This window comes from Symphalangus syndactylus, chromosome 18 (assembly GCF_028878055.3).
Source record: "Symphalangus syndactylus isolate Jambi chromosome 18, NHGRI_mSymSyn1-v2.1_pri, whole genome shotgun sequence".
Lineage (NCBI taxonomy): Eukaryota > Metazoa > Chordata > Mammalia > Primates > Hylobatidae > Symphalangus > Symphalangus syndactylus.
This window is the reverse complement of record NC_072440.2, coordinates 15,436,747-15,463,768: the sequence shown is the minus strand read 5'-3', so window position 1 is coordinate 15,463,768 and position 27,022 is coordinate 15,436,747. Positions and strand designations below refer to the sequence as shown.

Here is a 27,022-nt window from a genome sequence, read left to right as displayed (position 1 = left end):
GCTCTGTCACCCAGGCTGGAGTGCAATGGCGCAATCTCGGCCTACTACAACCTCTGTCTCCTGGGTTCAAGTGATTCTCCTGCCTCAGCCTCCCAAATAGCTGGGATTGCAGGCATGCACCACCACGCCTGGCTAATATATATATATTTTTTTTGTATTTTTAGTAGAAATGGGGTTTCACCATGTCAGTCAGACTGGTCTGGAACTCCTGACCTCAGGTGATCCACCCACCTTAGCCTCCCAAAGTACTGGGATTACAGGCGTGAGCTACTGTGCCCAGCTTGTTTTCTTTTTTGAGACAGGGTCTCACTGTAGCTACCAGGCTGGTCTCAAACTTCTGGGATGAAGTGACCCTCCTGCCTCAGCCTTGCAAATAGCTGGAATGACAGGTGCAAGCCACTGTGCCTGGCTGTTTTCTTATGGTTGAGTTTTAAGAATTCTTTGTATATTTTGGCTAATGATCCTTTATCAGATGTGTCTTTTTGCAAATATTTTCTCCCGTTCTTTGGCTTGTCTCTTCATTCTCTTGATAGTGTTTCACAGAGCAGAAATGTTTAATTTTAATGAAGTCCAACTTATCAATTCTTTCTTTCATAGATCGTGTCTTTGGTGTTGTATCTAAAAAGTCATTGCCCAACCAAGGTCATCTAGATTTTCTCCTATATTATCTTCTAGGAGTTCTACAGTTGTGGGGTTGTTGTTTTTTTTTTTTTTTTTTTTTTTTTTTTTTTTTTTTTTTTTTTCACTTAGGTCTATGATCCACTTTGAGTTAATTTTTTGGAGTGTAAAGTCTGTGTCCAGATTTGTATTTTTTCCACGTGAATGTCTAGTTGTTCCAGCACCATTTCTTGAAAAGACTATTTTTTCCTCCATTCTATTGCTTTTGCTCCTTTGTCAAAGATCAGTTCACTATTTTATGTGGGTCTATTTCTGGGCTGTCTGTTCTGTTCATTGGTCTGTCTGTTCTTTTGCCAATACCACACTGTCTTATATAATCTGCTTTTAAACTCATTTACTGAGACCTTAATTTGGGTTATTATGTACTTTTTAAGAAATTTCTACAGTTTCTAATCGGCTCTTTAGAAAATTTCCTGTATCTTTTTTTATGGGTTTCAGATGTGATTTTATGTATTTGGAGCACAGTAAGTGTGGCTGTGTGAAGACACGTGTCTCACTGCTCCTGGGCTTTGTGGTCTCTCTGCCTGTCTCCTAATCCTTGTGCCTCCATTGCTTCTTCACATTGCTGCCTTGTGTACCTGGTGATCTCTGATTGTGTGCCAGGAAAGATACATTTGGTAAATTGTTGGCAGAAATATTTTGAAGCGTCGGATGATGAGACCTCTCTGGAGGAAAATAGTATTTGCCACCATCCATTGTCTGGGGGTGCCAGCAGTCTGGTATCCCCGTCATCAGATTTCAGGTGTTGGGGGGCCTCTGGGCCCCAGGTGAAGTGGGACTGGGTTGCAAGGCCGGGTGCAGCTTTTCTCCACGGTGCAGCCTGTCCCTTCTCCTGCATCCTCACTCCTCCTGCTGGCGGGTGGGGCCAGAGTTGACTCTGTGTCCAGCGTGAGGGACACACGGTCCCAGCATGAGGGATGGTAGCTTTTCAGGAGCACAGTGCTCATTAAAGGAGGTTACTCTGTCCTCTTGCCAATGAGATGACAAACAAGAGGCACCTGGCATGTCACACCAGGGGCCACGGATGGCATGCCATCTGCAGTGATGCCCGCCCCCCACCCTCCACGTGCTTTCAGCTCTGTCTTGTCGAGTGCTAGTGCCAGATTCAGGGCTCTGTCACTCTTCTCTGACCTTGCCCCTGCCCCTTTGGAGGTGGCATCGACCTGCCATTGGCATTGAGTGTTCAGGACGGACTCATGTGCCCAGCTCCCCCAACACCACCTTGGCTGGGACCCCAGCCCCTAGTCCTCCACCCTCCCCAACAGAGTGACATATTATGCAGGCACAGGTTCCCTTGAGCTCATTTTGAAACATCGAAGCAAACGTCAATCTAGGGAACAGTTGACATGACACTCCTTTATTAAAACCTAGGGACATTGTTAGAAAAACTACTGTATATAAAGACAAAAGCAGAGCAACAGCGGTCAGTGAAAAACACATGATTATTCTTACATTCTAGTATTATTATTAGGAATATTGTTGGTTTTGGTTTTCCCGGTTATCAGCTCTCAGGGAGACCCCATGCCTGCTCACATGAAGTCAGAGTTTACAGGAGAGAAAATATTTCCATCCCCCCACCCCTGCCGCTGCATGCCCTTGTCCAGCTGGCCCTGGGGATGACACATCAGCCTTTTGTGGGAGGTTTCCTGCCTTGTTAAGGTGACTGAGCCCCTCACCCTTGCAGCCCCCACCTCATTACTGCACATCGTCCAGACACTGACCACTTGGTTATTTGACTGTGAGGTATGCCGCTAGCTTTAAAATGGGAAATGGGGAAAAATAGGAAGAAACTGGGTATGAGAAACTGACGTGCAATTCCAAGAAGAGGCTCTCTCTGGGGCCACCAGTTTGGTTCCAGTTGTGGCCAGGGTGGCCATGTCATCTATAGTTTTTGATCCTGTGCTCAGGGTTGGCGCTGATCAATGATGTGGGATCCCGCACATTTTGGAGGCTGGTTTAGGGTCATTCAACGGGGCACCTCATTGTACAAACCCAAGGGTCACCGTTCTCAGTGCAGTCTATGTAAGCAGTATCCCTGGGAGCCCATTACCATTTATGGGACAGTGTCGTGAATGGTGCCTCCTGGAGGTGAACCCTGCAGCAGCCCTGGATTTCAGTCTGTCAAGGGCAAATCTGTCAGGGCTTTGATGTGAAGATAGGAGTTTTAGGTACAGAGTAACTAACAGTCAAATCTGCTCATTCATGAAGCATCTATCTAGCACCAGCTGTTGGCTTGGACTAGAAACTGGGGTGGTGGGGGCAACGACACCTCCAAGGTCACTTTCATGGGTGGGACAGGTAAGTGTTCTGAATTCATTTTGTGAATCTGAGCATGTCTGTTACGCACAACTAGCTGTTTCACAGGTGGTCCCAGCTATAGCAGGAATGGCTCCCAGATGGGCCCTGGGTACAGGGCCTGGCAAGCAGCAGGCGCTTGGCAAGTATCCGTTGAATAGGTGAGGGAAGCGTGTGTCATCGAGTGAGTTTTCTAGGAGGATCCTGACCTCTTCTAGCTCGCCTGACTGCTGAACTTTAACATTTGAGCTTTTCGGGCCACAACCCCTAAAGTTGTTTGCATGCACTTAAGCACCAGCGTGGGACGTGTTGGTGCTACAGCAAGGAACTAGGGCACTGTGCATGGCATCTGGCACATAGTGCACAGGCTTGTCTTCCAGAGGGCACAGGGCATGGCCCCAGCCCAGTGATGCATTCCTGGACTGCAAAGGGCAGTGATCAGGGCGTCATCCACTCATGGCCTCTCTGACCGTCCCAGTGCTGTGGGGGCCAGGCAGACACCCTCTGATGCCCACCACATGAGCAGGATGATTAAGAATTCCTGCAGTTTGCTTCCATGATTCCAACTGTAGATTTTCATAGCAGATGAAAACAACCCACGTGGATGTCTCCCTGTAGTGATGGGTTGCCCTTCAACATTGATAAGACATGTTCCCAATAACTCCATCCAGGTCTGTTCTTCCTTCCTTCCTTCTTACCTACCTACCTACCTAGACAGAGTCTCACTCTGTCGCCCAGGCTGGAGTGCACTGGTGCGATCTCAGCTCACTGCAAGCTCTGCCTCCTGGGTTCATGTTATGTTAATTTCAAACATGGGGGAAATCTGTAAATTCACTTCCGAAGGCTCTTCCTGTTGATGGGGACCAGTTCAGCCAAGTTGAAAAATTAAAATAAGCCAATAAAAAATTTTACAAGTCCGCACCCCCGGGGACCCTGTCTCCTTGAATGGCACAGTCTCTAACAGACACGGTGATTGTGAAAGCAGCTGAGCCAGCGGAGGGGCCTGGGTGGAGATGGCGGCTGTAATCCTGACCCGACCTGGACAGCAGCCTGTGGGGGAGTCAGTGCCAGGCCCAGCCACACCCACAGCCCTGGTCTCTTTGACATGACCTGAAGAGAGCTTTTGGTTTGACGGTGAACTGGGAACCATCTCCCGGCCAAAGAAGCCTGTTAACCCCCATCCCTGTCGTGTTTTCCCTGACATTCCCAAGTCCTTCTCTTCAGCTCTCGGACAAAATTTGACTGAATCTTTCTGATGATGAGGGGAGATGCCACCCACCCTGGGACCACTGTCAGCTGCCTACTTGCTGCTTTCTAGAGCATTGGAGACAGCAAGAGGGACCAGATCTACCTGTGAAATCACCTGTGTGTGCATGTGCGTCCATGCATGTGTGTGCATGCACAGCTGGTTGCATGTGCACGTATGTACTTGTGTTTTCAATTAAGGCCTGTTGCACATCAGCAATGGTCATGGTCAGGTGCTGGCCTGGCCACTGGAGCGGCCAGGTGAGGCGGGTGAGCAGGCTGCTTCTCTAGGTGCAGGGCACGTTCAGAGGCTAACTTGAGGGCAGCGAGCCAGTGGGCACTACCAGCTATTGGTTCTGAATAGAGATTCTGAAACACACAACAATCACACCGTACACAGACGAGAGGGAAAGCATAAAACTGCTCGTTAATTACACACAGTTCCCAGTGGGAAACAGTCCTTACAAACGCGGTAGTTCTGCAAAGCAGCCTCGAATGCAGATTCCTCTGTGGACATCTTGTCCTCTTGTGTTTTTCTTTCTTTTTGTATTATTATTATTACAAATTACATGGTGATGGACAGAAGCTCACAGTAAAAAGTAAAAGTAGGCAGCTTAAAAAATCAGGTTGAGGAGTTGCTAAAAAGTGGTAATTCTAGAAATCTATGCTTGAACTTGTCACTACCCTGCATCCATCTTGTTCTCAGGGACACTCTCCTCATTGAAGGACCTGCCAGCCACAACCACAGCAGGATGGGGACAGTGTTTATCACAATGACCTGGGGACCCATGGCATTTTGAGGAGCTCTTGACACCATTGGGGGATTGAATACACACACACACACACCTGCTTTCCACACTGAGTGTTCACACCCACGTGCACACTGTTCTCACCTGTCGGCTCCTCTGTGAGACAGCAAGTACCGTGACTGCCTGGTACCCTACTTCACACACTTGACAGGTGAGAAGCAGAGGCTCTGAGAGGTTAAGTGGCTCGTGGGGGTGACCTGCAGGAAGGAGGGTGCCATGGCTGTCTGCACTCTGCACCTGCCTTTGCCGCAGGCTATCTATACCAGGTGTGCTGGGTCTTGGTGATCTCTGCTGAGGCCTCCTGCTTGCCACAGAATGTTCCAGTCCTCAGCCCGGCTGCCCAAGAGGGACTTGGCAGAGCAGCAGGACCACAAACCCCATGGGTTTTTCAGTTATTCCTGAAAAGACCTCTTGCAGGGAGGGGGGCGGGCAGGCAGGAGGAATGTCCTCCTAGAAGGTTGTAAATCTCAAGGGGTGCTTAGGTGAACCCCAGCTCTAGTTGTCTATTTGGCAGTGACCTCTGACCCCAGGTGTCCAGGAGAGGGAGGCAAGGCCACCAGTTCCTTTTTGGCAGAGGAAGCACCTACAGAGCATCATCCAGGAGAGCAAGACACGAGGGTTGCAAACTCCTTAAATACCCATCTGACTCCTTCCTCTTACCGATGGGGAAACTGAGGTAACAGACCTTGCCCAAGGTCACGCTGTTCTCAGTGGCAGAGCTGATGTCAGAATCTGGGTCTTAGGCCCCCACCCCAAGGCTTCCTCTGCCTTCTGAGGCACTGCACATGGGACACAGCTGTGGCTTCCCCAGCTGGGCTAGTGGACAGGCTGTGCACCCGCTTATGGCAACATGGCCCTGGGATGGCTCACATCAGGGGAGAGGAAGCCATGCCTTTCTCTCCCCAAGCAGAGCTTCTCCCACTTTGCCAAGCCATATGCCTGGACACTGGCAGCACTGCCTGGAGGAGACAGCTGGACCCAAAGACTGAAGCCAGGGGCCTGGGTCTTCCACAGCCGACCTGTGTGATCCTGGGCAAGCCACTTGACCCGGCTGAGTCTGTCTTCTCGTCCATAAAATGGAGAGAGTCCCTTCTTCATGGGGCTGTTGGGAGGATGGAGAGCCAGGCAGAATGGAGGATGCTTTATGCCCTAGCAAGTTTGTTCTGCTTTTCCAAAGGCAGGGCATTGTGTTTGCACAGCTTGACTGACAGTGGAGCCCAGAGCTGGGCACTATCACCCTCATCTCCTTCTGCCTTCCCTCTGGGGCCCCAGCCACCTGGCTTTCTTGTGCTTCCTTGAAACCACCAAGCCTGTGGCTGCCGCAGGATCTTTGCACTAGCCGTTCCTTCTGCCTGGAATGCTATTTTCATATCTTTAACGCCCATTACTGGCTCCTGTGTGTCGTTCAAATCTGGGCTTCAATCATCTGCTCAAGAAGGCCTTCCCAGACCACCCCAGGTCCACAAGGGTCTCACTCACATGTCTCTCGAACTGAGTTCCTGGCACTGAGTTCCCAGCAGAGCACTCATCGCCCTTGCCACCTTCCTTCTTCACTGTCTTCCTGCCCCAGGTAGAAAGCTAGCACAGTGAGCAGGGACCTGCCTTGCTCACTGTCGTGTCTGGTGAAGGGTTGGGTGGTCAGGGTGAGAACCCTAGCTCTGATGAAATGAGGAAGCTGGGTTAGAGGACACATACATTTATTAAGCAGGGCCTCGTGAGCTAAGAGCTGGGGGAGATTTGGTATCACTAACACCCACGGAATGAGTGTGTCTATACTGGCAGCGTGGCCTTTGGAGATGTTTGTGATGATTTAGGTGATGCCATCTCATAGATGCCCCAGGGCAGCGGGGCAGGAGTGGGGGTGATTAGCTCTGTGGGTTGATGGTATGGGCATCTAGGTTTACGTGGAAGTCTCACTTGAAAGGGGATGGATTTCTAGAACCCTTCTCCCTGGGTTTCCATAGCCTCGTTACCCTTTCCAGCAAAGATCCATGTGTCTGTGTCTCCCACCAGATGGGAGGCTTCCCAGGGGCAGAGATGAGGTCTGACTCATCTTTCATTCCCATCACTGCCCAGCACGGGGCCTGGCACACAGCAGATGCTTGGCCAGAATGTGCTGAGTGGATCAGCGCTCCAGGCAGTGATGGTGGAGAAGTCAGGGCAATGGTCTGTGGAGGCATCAAGGAGATACTCCCAGCATTGTGCAGGGTGTGCCCTGGCCGGGGAGCATGTCAGGTCCAGGGAGTTGGAGCCTGGACTTTGGGTTCCTGCACCCCTGAGGTCAAATGAGGGATTGGTCTCCTCCTAGCCATGTGGCCCTGGGCACCCCTTCCCCACTGTGAGCTTTTTCTGCAGGGGGTTAATCATACCTGCCTCCCAGGTGGTGAGAGAGAGAGTGCACAAAAACACTTAACTTGGTACCTGCCCTGTGGTCAGCCTGAGATGCGTCCCTTAGTATTACTATTGTTACAGAAACAAATTCTGTAAGAACCAACCCTGACTGGCATTTTCAAATCCCCAGTGCTCCCCGAGACACAGAGGGGCTGTACCCTGTGCTTAGCAAGAAGCTTGCGGCTTGGACATTGACATGGATGAGAACCCCCAGCCGGAGGGTGACTCATGCCCATCAGAGAACTTGAGGGGGGAAGCCCCAATAAAAACCAACTAACCAAGCAAACAAAAAGAACACCCCAAATCACACACGCGCACACACACGCACATTCAATATTCTGACACAAATAGCCCCAAGGGGCCGCTGTTGGAGGGAGCGGGGGCAAGGGAAGCTTCGGTTTTCAACCACGGGTATAACTCACAGGCCTCAATCTTCCTGGCTGGAATCAGCCAGAGTTGCTTTGTCTTGGTCATCCTGAGTCCACAATGAGTCACCTCTCAGAAGCCACCAGCCCAAAGTAGGACTATTGCTTGCGGACAGGTGGCTCAGAATCCCCTCCCCTGCACCCCCAGCCCCTACCCCTGAGTTTGCTCCATATCTCAGAAGTCCACGGAATGGGGCTTTGGGCACAGGCACCATTTCCTCCTCTGCCACCGCCGCTATCTCGGCTGTCGCTGGCATCTCTGTGGAAGTTGTTCTTCTCGGAGGCTGCACTGGGTGCTTCAGATCTCATCTCCCCCATCCTGAGGCACAGCAAAAGGGTTTTCTGGAGGAAATACAAGGAAAAAAAATATCACATGGTATCTCCTCTCCATGGGGACATTTCTCTCTGGCCTCAGTGCCAGAAAAAGCCAGGTTTCCTCTGAGCATGTGGGTTTTGTCTTCTGAACATTGTGAACCATGTGACTTTAAGACTAGAAGCAAGAAAAAAACGTCTGCTATCATAGCTCCATATAGTACTAGAGCTCTGGCTCATGCAATAAGACAAGAAAAATAAGCATAGAATAGGACTGGAATAGAAGAACCAAAATTACAGTTAATTGTGGATAACTTACATAGAAAATTTAACAGAATCAACAGGTTAATTAGCAGAATGGAGAGTGCAGACATAGAGGTATAATAGTCAACCTATAAGACATCAGATCAATTTATAAAATGCAACAGTGTGCATTGACTTCAGCAATTACTAGGGTAATTATATGTCATGGCTTGGGACAGTCTCAATTAACACTTGTTGTTCTGACATAATTTTTAATGTTGTTCCCCTTTTACCCTCAAAAGTATTCTGATTTGGCTGATAAATTATATGGTCACCATTGCTATAACAAACTAAATATTAAACACAGATACAGATACCATTCATATTGACAAAAATCATTATGTATTTTGGAATGACACTAATATACGACCATGTCATACAAAGCTATAAAGAAGAGACCAAGGTGCTCCTGGAATAGGGAAGAGCCAGGAGACCAGTGGAACAAGATCTACAGTGTGGAAACAGGTTTATGGGGCACTTATAGCTTTGATTGGCAGAGTCAAGTTTCAAACAAGACAATGAGGAAAAGAAATACAAGCTTCATCTGTGGAAAGCAGCATGAACCCCACTGCCCTGTGTCTATTATAAGAGCAATTGCCCAGTCACAAATACTTACCTTCCCAGACTCCCTTGCAAGCAGGGGTGGTCACATGACCCAGTCTGGCTAATGCTGTGTAAGTGGGAGTCTATGGGGAAGGGGACATGAATCCAGGGGAAAATGAACTATCTTGCATGCATGAGAATGAAGGACGCTCACTAACACAGGTGGAGTAGAAAAGCAGGCAGAAACTTGGTTCTGGTGGCAGCCCTGGACTGCCCCCTCCATACCATTGCAGTTGAATTTCTTTTACTTGCATAAATTGTATCTGGTGAGTGTTCTTAACTGATAAACCATCTTCAACCAAATGGAGAAGTCAAGGGAGTGGTTCCAACAAAGCCAGCAAAGCCCACCTCCCCTGAGTGTGTGATATGCCAAGAGGCAGAACCTACTCTCCACCCTTTGCATTAGTGGGAATGTGTACAGGGGCTAAGGGTGAGAGATTCTGTGGGGCCATCTCCTCTGCTTCACAGAACAAAGCCAGGTCCAGGTGCTCTCCATCACCTGCTTTGTTTTTCTCCATAGCACACACCTCTATCCAGCATACCACCTATTGTACTTACTTAATAGTTTACTGTTTGTCTTCCCCAAATAGAAAGTTAGCTACAAGAGGGTTAAGGCGATTATGTGTTTTACACATCGCTGCATTGCCAGGGCCTAGAACAGTAACTGGCATACTGTAGGGGATTAATAAATATTTGTCAAATGAATGAATAAACCAAGAATTTAAAGCCCAATGAACCATCTTTCAAGAATAAAGTCAACAGAAAAACAGGTTGAACATATTTCTGAATTAAAGTTCCCATGACCCCTTCTTAAAAAAATTAAGGATACCCTTAGGCAAATCAAGAATGATTCAGAAAGGTTTACTGTAAAAGGATGGGCAGATGATTTTTTAAAAGTTCTGTGGATGGATGGCAGTGATGGCTGCTGTATTAGTCCATTTTCACGCTGCTGATAGACATACCCAAGACTGGGCAATTTACAAAAGAAAGAGATTTAATTGGACTCACAGTTCCATATGTCTGGGGAGGCCTCACAATCATGGCAAAAGGCAAGGAGGAGCAAGTCACATCTTATGTGGATGGTGGCAGGCAAAGGGAGAGAGAGAGCGAGCTTGTGCAGGAAAATTCCCGTTTGTAAAGCCATCAGATCTCATGAGGATTTATTCACCAGGAGAACAGCATGGGAAAGACCTGCCCCCATGATTCAATTACCTCCCACCAGGTTCCTCCCATGACACATGGAAATTGTGGGAGTTATAATTCAAGATGAGATTTGGGTGGGGACACAGCAAAACCATATCAGTTGCCCTACAGTGAGAAGGTACTTAATGCCCCTGAACCGTATACTTAAAAATGGTTAAAATGGTAAATGTTATGTTATGTGCACTTTACCACAATTCATAAAAAGGATGAGCAGAAGCATAACAAATGCAATGAAGAGAAATCAGGGGTCAAGGTATAAATGGAGCCCTGCCAAGAGTGCCAGCAATGAGCATAGAATTTGTGTAACTGTAGGACTATTGCAGCCAATCTAAAGATTATGACCATCACAGAGAAGAATGAAACAAAACAGAGAACTGGCATAAATAATAAAAAGTTGGAGCAGTGGAGATGAGAAGCAGGGAGGTAATATAAGTAAACTATGACATATTCATATATAGTTGAGGGTCTAAAGAATTGCTTAGAAGTTTAAAATTAGAGGCGTCAAGGTAAACAAAAAATATAATCAACTAAAATGATGGAAGGGAGATAAGAGGAGGGGAAGTAGAAGTATTCTAATTTTGATGCTTTTCACAGTAGGGAGAAAATAAATGTTGTCTGGAGAAATAAAAGGATTAAAGATATCATGTCATATTATAATTATGAAGATAACTATGGGATCAAAAGCGCAGCTTTCCAAATTATCTAGAAGACATACACACAGAAAATAAAACAAAGACAACAGAGACCATATGGTAAAAGTTGACAACCCCCACAAAACTATAAAAGCAGAAAGCCTATCAAACAATGATGACAGAACTAAGACCAAATGCATCTGCCATATCAGTAAATGTTAATGAGCCATACACACTTGCTTAAAAAAAAAAAGACTGATCACAAACAAAGGCACTGAAGGTAGAATGATTCAGCAAGGTTTCATAGAAAAGGATGGGCAGGGCCAGGTGCAGTGGCTCACACCTGTAATCTCAGCACTTTGGGAGGCCGAGGCAGGTAGATCACGAGGTCAGGAGTTCAAGACCAGCCTGACCAATATGACGAAATCCTGTCTCTACTAAAAATACAAAAAAATTATCCAGGTGTGGTGGTGGGTGCCTGCAGTCCCAGCTACTCAGGAGGCTGAGGCAGGAGAATCACTTGAACCCGGGAGGCAGAGGTTGCAGTGAGCTGAGATCATGCCACTGTACTCCAGCCTGGGTGATAAAGCGAGACTCCATCTAAAAAAAAAACAAAAAAAAGGGCAGATGATTTTTTACAAAGTTCTACAGAGGGATGATGGTGATGGTTGCACTATAGTGAGAAGTACTTAATAACCCTGAACTGTATACTTTAAAAATGGCTAAAATGATAAATGTTATGTGCATTTTACCATAATTTTTAAAAAGGATGAGCAGAAGCATAACAGACAAATGCAAATGAAGATAAATCAGGGGTCATAATCTTAATATCAGACAAAGCTGAAGTCAGGGCAAAAAATATTGAATGAGAAAAAAGAAGGGCACTGTGTGAGGGTGAAGGATAAGAGTCACCATGAAGATCTAACAGTAATGAATGTTCATGTACCAAATAGCATAGCCTCAATATTCACAGAGCAAGACTGGAAATTTAGGGAGAAGCCTCAATATTCACAGAGCAAGACTGGAAATTTAGGAAGAAGAAGCAGAGTATGCTAGTATTAGTGCCTTTTTTTTTTTTTTTTTTTTTTTTTTTGAGACAGTCTCACTCTGTTGCCCAGGCTAGAGTGCAATGGTATGATCTTGGCTCACTGCAACCTCCGTCTCTTGGGTTCAAGCGATTCTCCTGCCTCAGCCTCCTGAGTAGCTGGGATAACAGGTGTTCAACCACCATGTCTGGCTAATTTTTTTTGTATTTTTAGTAGAAATGAGATTTCACCATGTTGGCCAGTCTGGTCTCGAACTACTGACCGCATGTGATCTGCCCACCTAGGCCTCCCAAAGTGCTGGGATTACAGGCATGAGCTACCATGCCCAGCCTAGTGCATTTTAATTCACCTTTCTCAATCCATTCCATATGCAGTTGGCAAAAACTAAAGTAAGGAGATATGGAGCCAAATAATCTAACAACTGTGTGTGTGTGTGTGTGTGTGTGTGTGTAAAACACAGTCTACCTTCATTCTATTCAAATGCTCTTGAAAGTGCACACACAAAAAGTGACTATCAGGCCACAAAGAAAGTAAATTCCAAAAAATAGAAATAAGACAACATTCTCTGATCACAATATACTAGAATTTGAAAATACTAATAACGAAACCACAGACCAAACCAAACTTTGCCACCAAGAGGTCTATAAACATTTAGATAACCTTGAGTTAGAGAGAGCAAAAAATAAAAACTGCAGAATATCTAGACAATAACAAAATATATATTTAAGGACCTGTGGGATGCAGCCGAGCCAATGCTAAGAGGAACATACATAGCCTTAAACACTGATCTTATTAATAAATAAGAATGAATTGACCAACTCAAAAAGTTAGAAAAGACAAAATAAACCTAAGAAAGACATACAGTAGCAATAAATAAAACAGAAATGGAGTTAACAGCAAAAGAAAGGAACTCAACTCCATTTTTTTTTAAATTTTAAATTATTATTTTTTTTAGAGACAGGCTCTTGCTCTGTCACCCTAGCTAGAGTGCAATGGTGCAATCACAGTTCACTGCAACCTCAAACTCCTGGGCTAAAGTGATTCCCCTGCCCCAGCCTCCTGTGTAGCTAAGACTACAGGTGTGCACCACTACACCCAGCTAATAAAAAAAAAATTTTGCAGGGATAGGGTCTTGCTGTGTTGCCCAGGCTGATCTTGATCTCCTGGCCTCAAGCAATCCTCCTGCCTTGGCCTCCCAAAATGCTGGAATTACAGGCATAAGCCATCATCCCTGGCCCCAACTACTTGTTCTTTGAAACACAATGAGACATGTTCACTGCTGAGGAATCTAATGAAGCAGGAGATATAATATGTAGAAGGTGGAGGTGACTGCTTGGAAGGATTCTCTGCACTTTTGCTCTCCAGCTTCACTTCTCACCATCACTTAGCCCCTCCCAACAGACTTTTCTTCCAACTTCTCTGCAGAATTTGCCCTTGTCAAGGTCACCAAAGACCTCTGTGTTAATAAACCCAGTGGTCAATTCTCAGTCCCCCTTTCACTCATCCTCCCAGCAGCATTGACTCAGGTGATCACTCCACCTGCTTCCAGGACACTGCAGTCCCCTCTCCTGGCTCCTCCTCCTCCTCCTCCCACTGCTCCTGCTCCAGCCCTTTGCTGGTCTGCCCACATCTTCCTGACCTCCTCTTCTCCACTCTTTCTACACACTCATGGATCTCATCTCCTTCCAAGGATTTAAACACTGTATGTTGATTTTTTTTTTTTTTCAGATGGAGTCGGAGTTTTACTCTGTCACCCAGGCTGGAGATATGTTGATGACTTTTGAGCCTCAAACTCTCACCTAAACTCCATTCTGATGGCCAACGTGTCTACTCAATGTCACCAAATGGATATTTAATAGACACCTCAAACTTAATATACCCCAAACTAAAATCCCAACCTTCCTCCCCCACCTGGCTTTTCCCACAATTTTCCTGACCTCAGGAAATACAACTCCATCCTGCCAGTTGCTCTCCTCAGAGGCCTGGAGTCATCTTTGACCCCTCTTCTTCCTTTCACACCCCATATCCAACCCAGGAGCAAATCCCGTTGGCCCTTCCTTCAGAATCTCAATAAGCCTTACACTTCCTGCTGCCTCCACTGCTCCTACTGTGGTCCAGGCTGGCAGGATTCTTGCAGTGGTGTCTGCGCTGGTCAGCCCCTTCCATCTGCTCTCAACACAGCAGCCAGAGGAGCTCTGAGAAAACCTAAGTCCAATTACATCACCCCTTTCCTCAAAACCCTCAGTGGCTCCCAGATTCACTCAGAGCAGAAGCTAAAGCCCTTCCCACCCCATCACCTCCCTGTCCTATTCCTCACTCTCTTCATTTTCATTCTCTCCACTCCAATGGTAATGGTTTGTTTTGTATCAATTTGACTGGGCCACAGGGTGCCCTGATATTTGGTGAGACATTTTTCTGGGTGTGTTGTGAAGGTGTTTCATGATGAGATGAACATGTGACCTGGCAGACGGAGGAAAATGGTGTCCTCCCCTGTGCAGGTGGCCTCATCCAACCCACTGGAGGCCTAAACAGAACCAACAAGTAAGGGGGAATTCATGCTGTCTCTGCCTGCCTTTAAGTGGGGACATCGTTCTTCTCCTCCCTTTAGACTCACGCTGGGACTGGAATTCACACCATTGGCTCTCCTGGGTCTCAGGCTCTCCAGTCAAAGTGGAACTCACACTGTCAGCTCTCCTGGGTCTCAGGCCATCGACTCACAGTGGAACTCACCATCGGCTCTCCTGGGTCTCAGACCGTCAAATCAAACTGGAACTCACACCATCGGCTCTCCTGGGTCTCAGACCCTCAAATCAAACTGGAACTCACGCTGGAACTCACACCATCGGCTCTCCTGGGTCTCCAGCTTGCTAACCCAGACTTTTGGAATTCCTCAACCTGCATAGCTGCAGGAGCCAACTCCCTACAGTGTGTGTCTTCATGTATGTCTATATGCGATTGGTTGTTTCTTTGGAGCACATTGACTAATACACCATCCGTACCAGCATGTTCCTGCCTCTTCTCCCAGATAAACCCAAGGCAGAATCCCTGATCTCCTTTAAGTCACCATTTTAGTGATCGCTTTGGCCACCATTTAAAATCATCCTCTATCTCAAACGCATTATCACCGTCTGACAGTCCACATATTTAACATATTAAATATGTTTTAAAATAACATTTTAAAAATTGTCTGCAGTCTCCATAAAAGCAGGCTTTTTGCTGCTTTTGGCCCATAACTGTATCCCCAGGGCCAATAACGATGCCTGGCACAGGGTCCGCACTCAATTAAGATGAACTGAACAAGCAGAAGAACAAAGGCAACTGCCTGCTCAACTCTACAGAAATCAGGAAGCCTCCAAGAAATGGATCAATTTCCAAGAAAAGAGAAATTACCCACAGGATCTGGAAAGGTAGAATCTAAACAGACCAATTGCCAAGAAGAAAGAGAGAAACTGTCAAATAGCAAATCCAAAGTCTAAAATAAGAGAAATGCAAATTAAAGTCATAATGAGAGAGGATTTCAGAGCGCAGACAAAAGGGAGCATCTGCATTCCTTCACTTGCCACCCTGACACAGATCAAAAGTGCTGAGCGCCCGACGCTTGTGCTGGTTTGGGTTTCTGCTTCACTGCTAGTCAAGGAGATGCTGGGGTCATTTCTGTGGAAGGCAATTTGACACATGCCTACAGTACAGATGCCCACATCCTCTGACCCAGTGGTCGCACGTAACGAATCTCCTACAGACATGCTCACAAGGGCAACATAGGTACAAGCACATTAATCACAGAAAGGTGGGTCACGGCAGAAGATGTGGATCACTGAAGTGTCCATCAGCAGGATGCCAGGTCAAAAACAACAGCTCCCACACAATGGAGAGCCACACAGAGACCAGGCTCAGACAGTTGTCCTCAGCCACCTCCCACGCCCTGCTTTCCTTCCCTGGGCATTGGTCATCGAGATTCGAGATTCATGATTTGTGGCATTAATGCCACTTACACGCTGAGCCCTCTGCCCTGAACTTTAGTCTTGAATTCCCACCTTCCGCCCCTGGGCAATTTCTGTACTTTCCTCTCAATTTTTCTGTAAACCTAAAACTGCTTTAAAAAAATAAAATCTAGGCCGGGCGCGGTGGCTCACGCTTGTAATCCCAGCACTTTGGGAGGCCGAGGCGGGCGGATCACGAGGTCAGGAGATCGAGACCACGGTGAAACCCCATCTCTACTAAAAATACAAAAAATTAGCCAGGCATGGTGGCGGGCGCCTGTAGTCCCAGCTACTCGGAGAGGCTGAGGCAGGAGAATGGCGGGAACCCGGGAGGCGGAGCTTGCAGTGAGCCGAGATTGCGCCACTGCACTCCAGCCTGGGCGACAGAGCAAGACTCCGCCTCAAAAATAAATAAATAAATAAAATAAAATGTATTCATTACCTAGATAACAAAATTTGTAAGACCATAAGATGTCACTTTAGAGCCATCAAATCAGCCAAACTTAGATCAGATGATTTGAAAGGTAAGTGAACACCTGTGAAAGGGACTCGCCACTGTGCTCTGCAGACGATCTGGCAACCTCTCTCTGCATGCACTTCCCAAAGCAGCCCTGGAGCTGGTCTTCAGGGGCAACCCGTCACCTTCCTAGGGAACTGCATTAGCATGAGCTGCTTCTTTTTAAAAAACTTTTAAGGCCGGGCACGGTGGCTCACGCCTGTAATCCCAGCACTTTGGGAGGCCGAGGTGGGCAGATCACCAGGTCAGGAGTTCAAAACCAGCCTGACCAACATGGTGAAATCCCGTCTCTACTAAAAATACAAAAATAAGCTGGGCATGGTGGCGCATGCCTATAATCCCAGCTACTCGGGAGGGTGAGGCAGGAGAATTGCTTGAACCCAGGAGGTTGCGGTGAGCTGAGATCATGCCATTGCACTCCAGCCTGGGCAACAAGAATGAAACTCCGTCTCTAAATAAATACAAATTAGCCAGGGGTGGTGATGGGCACCTGTAGTCCCAGCTACTTGAGAGGCTGAGGCAGGAGAATCACTCAAATCCGGTGGGGTAGAGGTTGCAGCGAGCCAAGATCGCACCACTGCTCTCCAGCCTGGGTGGCAGAGCAAGACTCTGTCTCAAAAAAACAAACTTTTAAGTTCAGGGGTAAATGTGCACGACGTGCAGGTTTGTGACACAGCTAAATGTGTGTCATGGGGGTTTGTTGTACAGGTGATTTCATCACCTAGACATGAAGCCTAGTACCCATTAGTTATTTTTCCTGGTCCTCTCCCTCCTCCCACCTTCCGCCCTCCAGTGGGCCCCAGTGTGTGTCGTTCCCCTCTATGTATCCATGTGCTCTCATCATTTAGCCCCCACTTATAAGTGAGAATATGTCGTGTTGGGTTTTCTGTTCCTGTGTTAGTTTGCTAAGGATAATGGCCTCCAGCTCCATCCATGTCCCTGCAAAGAACATGATCTTGTTCTTTTTTATGGCTGCATAGTATTCCATGGTGTGTACACAGGCTTCCATACGGTTCTCAGAAGTGAGGGTGCAAGAGCCCCTGTGGCAGAATGCAGAGATCTTGCACACATAATGTTGGGTCAAATGTAAGAAATACTATACATGAAAAGTGAAAACACTTCCATTTTCCCAGCATTGTGCATAATTTGAGCATCACACTCAAGATGCAAGAGAGGGGTGGATGGAGTAGGCGTGGAGGGTTGGGGGGTCAGGGGGCAGGCACAGTAAGGGGCCCATCACAGCCACTGATGGGGGAGCTATGGACCAGGAGGTGTGACCAGCTCAACATTCTGGACCCAAGGGTTGGAAACCAGAATGAAGCCTGGCTGACTCGACCATGAGGCTGAAAACCTGAGAACATCACACAAGGCTCGTGAAAAAGGGAAGCGTGTCCTCCCCCGCCCCGCTATGTTCTTGGGTGGAAACTTGCAACAGGGTGGCCACATGGTAGAAACGGCCAGAAGTAGGCCAGGTGCGGTGGCTCATGCCTGGAATCCCAGCACTTTGGGAGGCCGAGGCGGGCGGATCATGAGGTCAGGAGTTGGAGACCAGCTCAAACATGGTGAAACCCCGTCTCTACTAAAAATACAAAAAAATTAGCTGGGTGCAGTGGCACGCACCTGTAATCCCAGCTACTCAGGAGGCTGAGGCAGGAGAATTGCTTGAACCTGGGAGGCGGAAGTTGCAGTGAGCCGATATCATGCCACTGCACTCCAGCCTGGGCGACAGTGCAAGACTCCGTCTAAAAATAAAATAAAAATTATTTAAAAAAAAAAAAAAAACAGCCAGAGGCCCAGGGGAGCTGGGAAACAGCAGGATGGGGGGCTGCTTCCTGGGTGGAGCCCTCGGTTGCACAAATGGGTTCCGAGAAGCACTTCCTGACCCTGGGCTTGTGCATGGCATGGCTGCGTGTGGGGACGGGCAGACACTCTCACATGCTAAGGGGAGCTGAGAAGGAAAAGGACTTTGGGTTGTATTAATAGAAGTATATGTGCCAAAATAGAGGAGATGACCCAAGGTTCTGCTGATCTTTGTGGTGGCTGGACAATGTCGGAATTTCAGCTTAGGGGGGCTTGCAAGTGAGTGTCCAAGTTTCCTAGAATTTATCTTTTTCTTTTTCCCTGTGTGTTCACCTCTTAGCTCTTCAGGAATGCAATTATAACATTTACCTCCCCTCCACCAGGTGCTCCCTGCACTGCAAGCATACCTAACTATAGTTCGATTTGTTTAGAAATTCTCAGGACAAAATGTTGAACCAAACCAGGCACCCTCTGGGATTCTCCCCCACCAGGAGATTGCCTCGAGACAACGGTGAGTTTACAGCCTAGCTCTGTCCACCATGGCGCCCTCCAGACCACCCGACTGAGAAGACATACAAGCAAGTCAGGTGGACCCTGTACCTCCTCACTCCCTCCCCTGCATGCCTTTCACACCGAGTTCCCCTTTAAAGACCCCATTTTCCTCCCCGAAAGCTGAAGTGATTCCCTTAAGTCAGGAGCCTGTACTGTTTCCTCTTAACCAAGCTCTGGAATAAAGTCACTTTCTTTCTACTAGACCTCGCTTTGTTCATTGGATTCTGCAAGAGGCTAGACTTGTGTTCAGTTACGGCCTGACTGGAGAGCCCATCTCCAACCTCTGTGCTGCACAGGAAGGGAAGAATGTGACATGGACTTATTCTCAGCCCAGGACCTGGTGACAATTCAGTCTCTGGCCTTGCAGACCCTGTCTGCAGGTATGGATAGTGCCATTAGGCTGGTAAAGGTTGGGACAGAGGGAGCCCAGGGGCTGAGGGAAGAGGGACAGAAAGTCAGAGGAGGCTTGGAGAGGAGGTCCAGGTGATGGTCGAGGCCTTTGCTTGCTTTCCCCAGGAACAGTAAACTCACTCCTTTACAGGCCATTCTCTTTTAAGCTGCTCAGTTACCTGGAAAACTTAAAATGCAGAGCCAAACACTTGCCTGTGGCCCACAGTCTGGCCTTCTTGGCCTGTGGTGGCCCTTCAGGGATAAGGGTGGCAGCAGCCATGCCCCTCCTCACTCCTTTTTGCTGCTGCAGGCTGACATGGAAAAGAGGTTGTCCATTCTGGGGTGGGGGCAGCGTCACCCCTGACTTTGGCCGAGGCCTCCCCATGGTTGCCCCTGCATGGCAGTCTCTGCATTCCCCAGAGCGGTTTCCCTAGAGGGCAATGTGGCTTCGGTCACTCCCTGGGGATACATCTCTGTTTGGGGATGACAAGCACAAAATTCAGGCTGGTGGACCCGGGAGGGAAGGGGTGCCACTGGGGCATGCTGAGGGCCGCTATGGCATTGATGCAGCTCTATTTCTTGTGCCAGTGGTGAGAATGTGGTGTTTGCTTCATTGCTTTTTATACCATATATATATGTATATATACACACACACATATATATATTTATATATATATATATACATTATATGGATTCTCTTGCAGAAAATGAAATATTTCAAAATCAATCAATTTTTTTTAAAAAGAAACATTCTACTTAGAGCTTCTTAGAGGGTAAAGTTTTGATGCCTTAGCTGGGCCTCAAGGCCTCTCACCAACAGAACTATTACTTTCAGTTTTGTGGTCTCCACTCCAAAGTACTCTCTTTCCAGAAAGCCCCAGTGTGCTCTTCACACTACTGGGAATACCCTCCCCTATCTCCACCTAGAAAACTCCTGTACATCCTTCAAGACCTCACTCACTGGGCGCCCCTTCTGTGCAGCTTGTCTGACTCCCACAGGCCTTTGTAACACCCTGTACCACACAGCACTGTAGAGTCCCATGGCAGAGATTACCACGGCCTCAATGTCAGACAAGCCCCGGTTCAGTTCCCAGCTCTGCCCCTCAGAGGCTATGTGACCCTGGGCGAGTCATTAACCTCTCTGGGCCTTATACCGCTCTAGGCCATCCTCACTGCTGCCCAGTGGGGCTATCACTCCTGTGGACACAGCCCAGCTCATCAGCCCACAGCAGCCCCGGGAATGCTTCCTCATTGCACAGCCTTCTGGAAGGAATCTTTGGCAAATGTCAACTCTTGTTCTGCTCTCATGGCAAGCACGCCTTGGTCACATACCTGTGAGTGCAGGAAGCTGTTCCTGTGTGGCCACTGATTCCTGCCATGCAGAGCACTTGCCTACCCTGATGCACGGGTCATGTGTCCTCCTAGGCACTCTGCAGGTCATCTCACCCCTCATTGTCAGTTCTGTGGAACCCCAGGCCCAGGCCCAGGCTTACCAGCACTCCCCTCACTGTCAACTCGTGGCCCCTCACACTAGGCCTTCCATAAGCTGGAACTATAGCATCTTCGGCCAGGGCCTGGGCTGGGTTCTGGGGGCTCAGAACTGAGTCAGGTGTGGGCCCTGCCCTCGAGGGCTCCAAGCTGGTGGCGGAGCCACACCAGGACCCCGAAACAAGAGCAGCAGACCCACACTGTATCAGCGGCGAGTGTCTGGCAGTCTTGGGGCCCTGGCCAGGGTGGGGATTGGGGGAAAAGTTTTTGGGAGCAGCCACAGAGCTGGGCCCTGGACAAGGTTTGTTGGGACGACAGGGAGGGCACTCCAGGCAGATGGAACAGCCTCAGCCAAGGCCATTCAGAGGATCACAAGGGGCATGGGTGTCGTGGCACAAGATGCTCCCGGCAGGGGTGAGTCTGGAGAGGCGGCAGCTACAAGGCCTTCATCTGCCAGGAGAAGGTGTCTGGACCTGATCCCAAAGTTGTGGGGAGTCGACATGGAAGATCATGCCTAATTCTCATAGCAGCAAGATTAGGGCTGCAGGGAACTGATTATCTCTTCTGCACCGGGCACTGTGCCAAGCACTTCCCATGTGTGTGTAGCCTCAGTTCTCTCAGCAGCCTCAGGGGTGGGGACCACTAGTCCCTGCAACTTGCCGATGAGGAAAATGAGGCTCAGAGAGAAAAATGTCACTGGCCCAGAACTGTGTATCTAGCTAGCAGTGGAGCTTGGCCTGTGCTGCTGACCACAGGGCCACACAGCCAGCCCCTCTCGTCTGGGGCAGTGGCCTGGGCAGGCTGGGGAGCAGCAGGCTGCTCTGCTGGCTCTAGTGGCCCTGGCGAGAGAGGAGCTGAGCCTGGAACTGCAAGCAAGGCCCACAGGGTGAGGAGGGTCTGCAGCTGGCAGGCCTGGTGGGCTGGCACCTGCAACCTAAGTGGGAAGATAACAGAGCACCTGGTAATTTGAATAACAACGAAAGCTTCCAGAATGTGGAACATCTGTGACAATAACCCTTCCTGCCGACAAAAGCAGAGGAATCATGAGGCACAACACGCCTCATTCCAGGTGAACTGGAGACAATGTGTTCCCCAGCAGCGGCAACAGCTTCTGTTAGTTGGCGCTGACTGTATGCACGTGGGGTGTGGGGCTGGGAGCCTTCACGTATTTTTTCTTTTTTTTTGAGATGGAGTCTGTCGCCCAGGCAATGGCGCAATCTTGGCTCACTGCAACCTCCGCCACCCGGGTTCAAGCGATTCTCCTGCCTCAGCCTCCCGAGTAGTTGGGATTACAGGCACCCACTACCAAGCCCAGTTAGTTTTTGTATTTTTAGTAGAGATGGGGTTTTGCCATGTTGGTTAGGCTGGTCTCGAACTCCTCACCTCAGGTGATCTGCCCACCTCGGCCTCCCAAAGTGCTGGGATTACAGGCGTGAGCCACAGGGCCCGGCCACCTTCACATATTTTCCCAAGGGATTCTCACAGGGACCTGAAAGGGGGAAGATGCTATTAATCCTACTTTGTAAATGTGTCCCTGCAGACAGTACAGGGACATCAAGGAACCTATTTGGGGCAAGATGGCCATCCCAAGGAACGCTGCCTCGATACGGAGAAAGAGACTCTGCTGACGCGATGGAGTTGAGGGTTTTGAGAGAGAGATGAGCCTGGATTAACTGGCTGGGCCTGATGCCATCACAGGGTCCTAAGTGAGGAAGGCAGCAGGCTCAGAGTCAGCAGAGGGGATGTGGCCATGGGAGCAGAGGTTGGAGATGTCCTTGTATCTGGAAGGGGCCACAAGCTGAGGAATGTGGGCACCTCTGGGAACTGGAGCAGACAAGGAAACAGACTCACTCCCGTGGCCTCCAGCAGGGCCCCGTGCTGCTGATGCCTTGACATGAGGTGTTCATGAGTCTCCTTTCCAACTGCTGTCCTCTGGATCTGTACAAGACTAAATCCATGTTGTTTTAAGCTACTGCATTTGTGATAATTTATTATAGCAGCTACGGGACACTCACACAATACCCAAGAGAGATGTGTGCTTTCACTTCACCAGGAGACATGGATGTGAAGGTTCATAGCAGCTTTGCTGATAACGGCCGGAAGGTGGAAACAACCCAAGTTTCCTCAAAAGGTGATGAAGAAACACAGTGTGGTGCGTCCACACAATGCAATGGGCACAGATCCAGGCTGGGGCCAAGATGGGAACCTTCATCTTTTGCTTCCTGACCAGAGTGCTCTGCCCCAGCACCTGCCTTGTCAAAGCCCTGGTGGACCCGTGGGATTGCCCAGTTCTTGCACCTTCACTGGGAGGAAAGCAGAGATGATCACTCCATTTTACAGTTGGGTAAAGTGAGGCTCAGGGCCATGCTGCCCAGGGAGGAGCTGAAGAGAGACCCAAGGCCTGCTGGGGACCAGATCTTCTCAATGGTGGTTCCCTTGGCAGCCTCTCTCCAAGGCCAGTGCAGAGCCTGGCATATGGGAGAGCTTTATGGGAGAGTTTGCTGAATAAATGACAGAGAGCAGGTGTGGTGTGAGCTCTGGTGGCTGGACACACTTTCCCATCCCCTGCAGACCTGTCCTCTTTGCAGGGTCCAATGTGCAGGGGTTTGGGGCACAGGTGGGGTGTCCTGACGGATGCAGTCACTCTCAGGGGATGTCAGTCCACGGATGCAGATGCAGCAAGGTCCCTGGAGCCCTGCCTGCCTCCCTGCTCACCCTCCGCACTCTGAGGGATGCTCTCTGCCAGGATGGGGCACCTCGGGCATGGCCTGGGAGGCCTCTAATGTGGCCCAAGATGTTTAACCAGAGTCCTACAGGCCCCAGCCTGAATTGGGCCCAGCAATTCACAAGCCGTGTGACCATGGACGAGGTCCCCAACACACACACCAGAGCCCCCAGCAATTCACAAGCCGTGTGACCTTGGACGAGGTCCCCAACACACACACCAGAGCCCCCAGCAATTCACAAGCCATGTGACCTTGGACGAGGTCCCCAACACACACACCAGAGCCCCCAAAACACACACCAGAGACCTTAACACACACACAACAGAGACCCCAACACACACACACCAGAGTGTTGACTTTTCCCTTCTGCTCTCAGTCCCCCCATCTGTAAAATGCGGCTGCTCACAGCCCCCTACTGTGAGTCTACGTTGAAGCCTGTGGTACGCAGCCCTAAGACGGCCTCCAAAGAATCTACCTCCAGCTACTTACACCCTTCCCTTTGGTACCAAGGGAGACCAAAGGATGGGAACGGAGCCAAGTGGCTCGCTTGTAACAAATGGATAGAATAGAAGTGACAGGGATGGGATGTCCCTTCCAAGATTAGGCTCCAAAAAGACTGTGGGTTCCACCGGGCTCTGCACCTTGAACTCTCTCTCCCAGAGCCCTCTTTTTGGGCGGTCAGCTGTCATGCCACGAGCTACCCTGTGGAGAGGCCCACCTGGTGAGCAACTGACACCCCCAGCCAACACCTGAACCCGCTACCAGCCACCTGAGTGGGCTGAGAGGTGTGTCCTCTCCAGCAGAGCCTTGAGAGAACCAGTCTCAGCCAATGCTTTGACTGCAGCCTCCTGAGAGACCCCCAAGCCAGGAGACCCAGCAAAACCACACCCTGACTCACACCTTTCTGACTCACAGAAAGGGTTAAATAAATGCTTGTTTTAAGCTGCTGACTTGTGGGGTAACTTGTTACACAGCACCAACTAGCTAATACAAGGCTTCATGGCAGAGCTAGAGATTCTGGGAGAGGGAGCATCTTGCAGATTGTGCATCCGGACATCCCTCTACTCTGTCCCAGGGAACGAGCCTCTGACCTCAGCCTGCACGCTGCAGTGATGGGGAGCTCCCTGCTTACTGAGGCCAGCAGATCTGCTGTAGAGCCAGGCTGCCTGGGGAGGTCTTCCCTCTGCCTCCTGCTTCCTCTTCCTACTGGTGCCAGTGTGGCTCTGGGGGTTCCCTGGCACCAGTCCCATCCTTCAGGGATGTGTGGGTTCCCCCAGAGTGAGCTGGTGTCTGGATCAGGCTTCTCTGCATCACAGCTTCATCCCCTTCTCTGCTTCAGGGGAGAGTTGCTGGGAAGCTGAGGGCTCAGACCCAGCTTTGCCATTCAGTGTGCACCTGGCAGAGAGGACCCCAGGATGTACCAGTCTTCACTCAGCCTTAGCTCAAAGTCACCATCTCCACCACCTCAGTTTACTCATCTGCTACATGTGAGGACATGAGACAGTGCACGTAACAACGCTTGGCACACAGAAAGCACCCAAGAAATGGATGTCCTTTTGAGTCGAGAGAAAACATATTCAAAGCGGGGCCGCGGAGATGCTTAAGGGAATTTTTATTTTGTCTTCAGCAAAATATCTTGATGGGCCATCTAGATGGATGGGGATGGGGAGTAGATGAAGCAGTGGGGTGTGTTTTGTCTGTTTGTTGGAGGGCTTGTTGTGTTTGCTGGGGGAGCTCTATGTTGAGGGGTTCTGGTGTGTGTGGGGCTCTGTGTGTGTTGGGCTGTGTGTCTGTCGGGGGCTCTGGTGTATGTGTGTGTTGGAGAGCTCTGGTGTGTATGTGTGTGTTGGAGGCTCTGGTGTGTGTGTGTGTGTGTGTGTGTTGGGGGGCCAGGGCACTTTGCAGGTGCTCTGGGAGAGCCTCTCCCTGGCTGTTTGACTTTGGACACGTGCTGTGGCCTCTCTGAGCCTGAGTTTCTGGCAAAATGGCAAGAAAAACGCCACTGGCGAGGCGGTGCACAGGGGAAATGGCCGTGCTCTGCAAACTCCCTCACACCCCACTCAGCTCCGCGCCCCAGTCAGCGTCCCTGGTCTCCAGGAAAAACCAAAATAAAGATCCTGCTTGAGGACAATGAGAATTATTTTGTGCTTTATAGGGCGCCACATAATCTAAATAATGAAACATGGAACCTTTCTTTCCTTCAGAAAGAAGCTGGCGGGCATCCCAGCTATGTAAAAGGCAGGCAGTGGGGTGGGGATGACAAAGCTATTTGGTGCCAGCCATGCCCAGAGGCTTCTGGCAGACAGGACGGTGCCTGGTATGTTGTTGGAGCCCATGGATTGTACCTGGGATGGGGACGTGGGCACGGCAGGCAGGGGACATCGCAGGAGCGACAGGCGGAGGGCAGGGCAAGCAGCCCACATCCGAGGCCAGTTCCCACGCCCCTTGGCTGTCCTGATCCTCTCGCGGCTTCCAGACCCCATTCACCCTGGAGTTCCTCCTGCCACAGGTGGGAACTGCTCCTCCCCAGGCCCATTGCAGTTGTCTCTTGGGGCATCTCAAACTCAAGACACTCCATGCTGCTGAGCCCAGAGCCACGTCCGCCCCAAGGTCCCCATCTTGGAAAATCTCCCAGGCTACTCAGCCCAGGGTCCCAGACATCCTCTTGGCCCCCCACCTCCTTCTCAGCCCCCACCCCAGGCCCTGGCCAATCTCATGGACCCCATTCCCTGGTGCCGGCCCCTCCCCACCACCACCCTCAGCCAAGACGCAGACATGGATGCAGCTCATGTGAGAGCGGCAGCCTCTCTGGTGGACTGCCAGCTCCCTTCCCAAAGGCAAATGCGTCCTGTTACTCTCCTCGAGGGCACCCCTGTCCCTGGACCGAGAAGCCCACGTCTCACCATGGCCCTGCACAGTCAGACCTACCTGCATCTCCCACCCATCCCCTCCTGTACTTCCTCCCCCCCCCACACTCGTGCCGCCTGGCTGCTCTTCTGATGGATGCATGTGCAGCTGTCTCTGCCTCAGTGCCTCTGCAGGTGCTATTTCCAGTGCCTGGACCACTCCCCACTTCCTCCTCTGGTATCTTCCAACTCCAACAGGCTCATTCTTTTCCATCCTACAGATCCCAGCTGCCCAGAGAGGCAGGGCCAGGCCATGGAAGGCTGTGGGTGCCCAGCTGAGGGCCTGTCCTTATCCTGCAGGCCCTCTGGGAGTCTCCGAAGGGCTGGAAGCCTCTGCAGAGACAGGGCTGGAGGCTGCCCCTGGCTTTGGGAGTGGGGTCAACAGGGAGCTGTGTCAGTTTTGGGGGCTTCCATTATTCACACCCCACTTGCAGCCTTCCTTCCTGTCGCTTTACCCTCCTGACGTTCGGACACTTCTCGGGGAACTTAGGGCCTTTATGCATCCCCATGGTAAAGGTTAATTTTTAATGCTGCTTTGGTAAATATTTGATGCCACTGCTTTAATGGGAGGATGCATTCGACATTAAATGCCACAAAGTGCTCTGAGATGCTGTCCTTTTCATCGGCAGCCTCTGTCCATAACTCCTCCTGCCTCCCGCTCTATGAAAATAAAGACTGTTTCTTCTTTGCCTCCTGCTATGAATTTTTCAAAGCATTTTTC

The 27,022-nt window shown here is 49.6% G+C and overlaps 1 protein-coding gene across 3 annotated transcripts in view; it reads right to left on the bottom strand.

The window, feature by feature from the left end:
- Window positions 1-2,009: 2,009 nt before the first annotated feature.
- The window catches only part of SHISAL1 (shisa like 1), a 156,918-nt gene continuing 131,905 nt past the window's right edge, over window positions 2,010-27,022 (bottom strand). For all 3 annotated transcript variants that reach the window (XM_055254029.2, XM_055254028.2, XM_055254030.2), the window contains exon 5: window positions 2,010-8,185. In XM_055254029.2, coding sequence (XP_055110004.2) covers window position 8,185 — 1 coding nt within the window. In that variant the 3' untranslated portion in view covers window positions 2,010-8,184. The remainder of the gene's footprint in view (window positions 8,186-27,022) is intronic.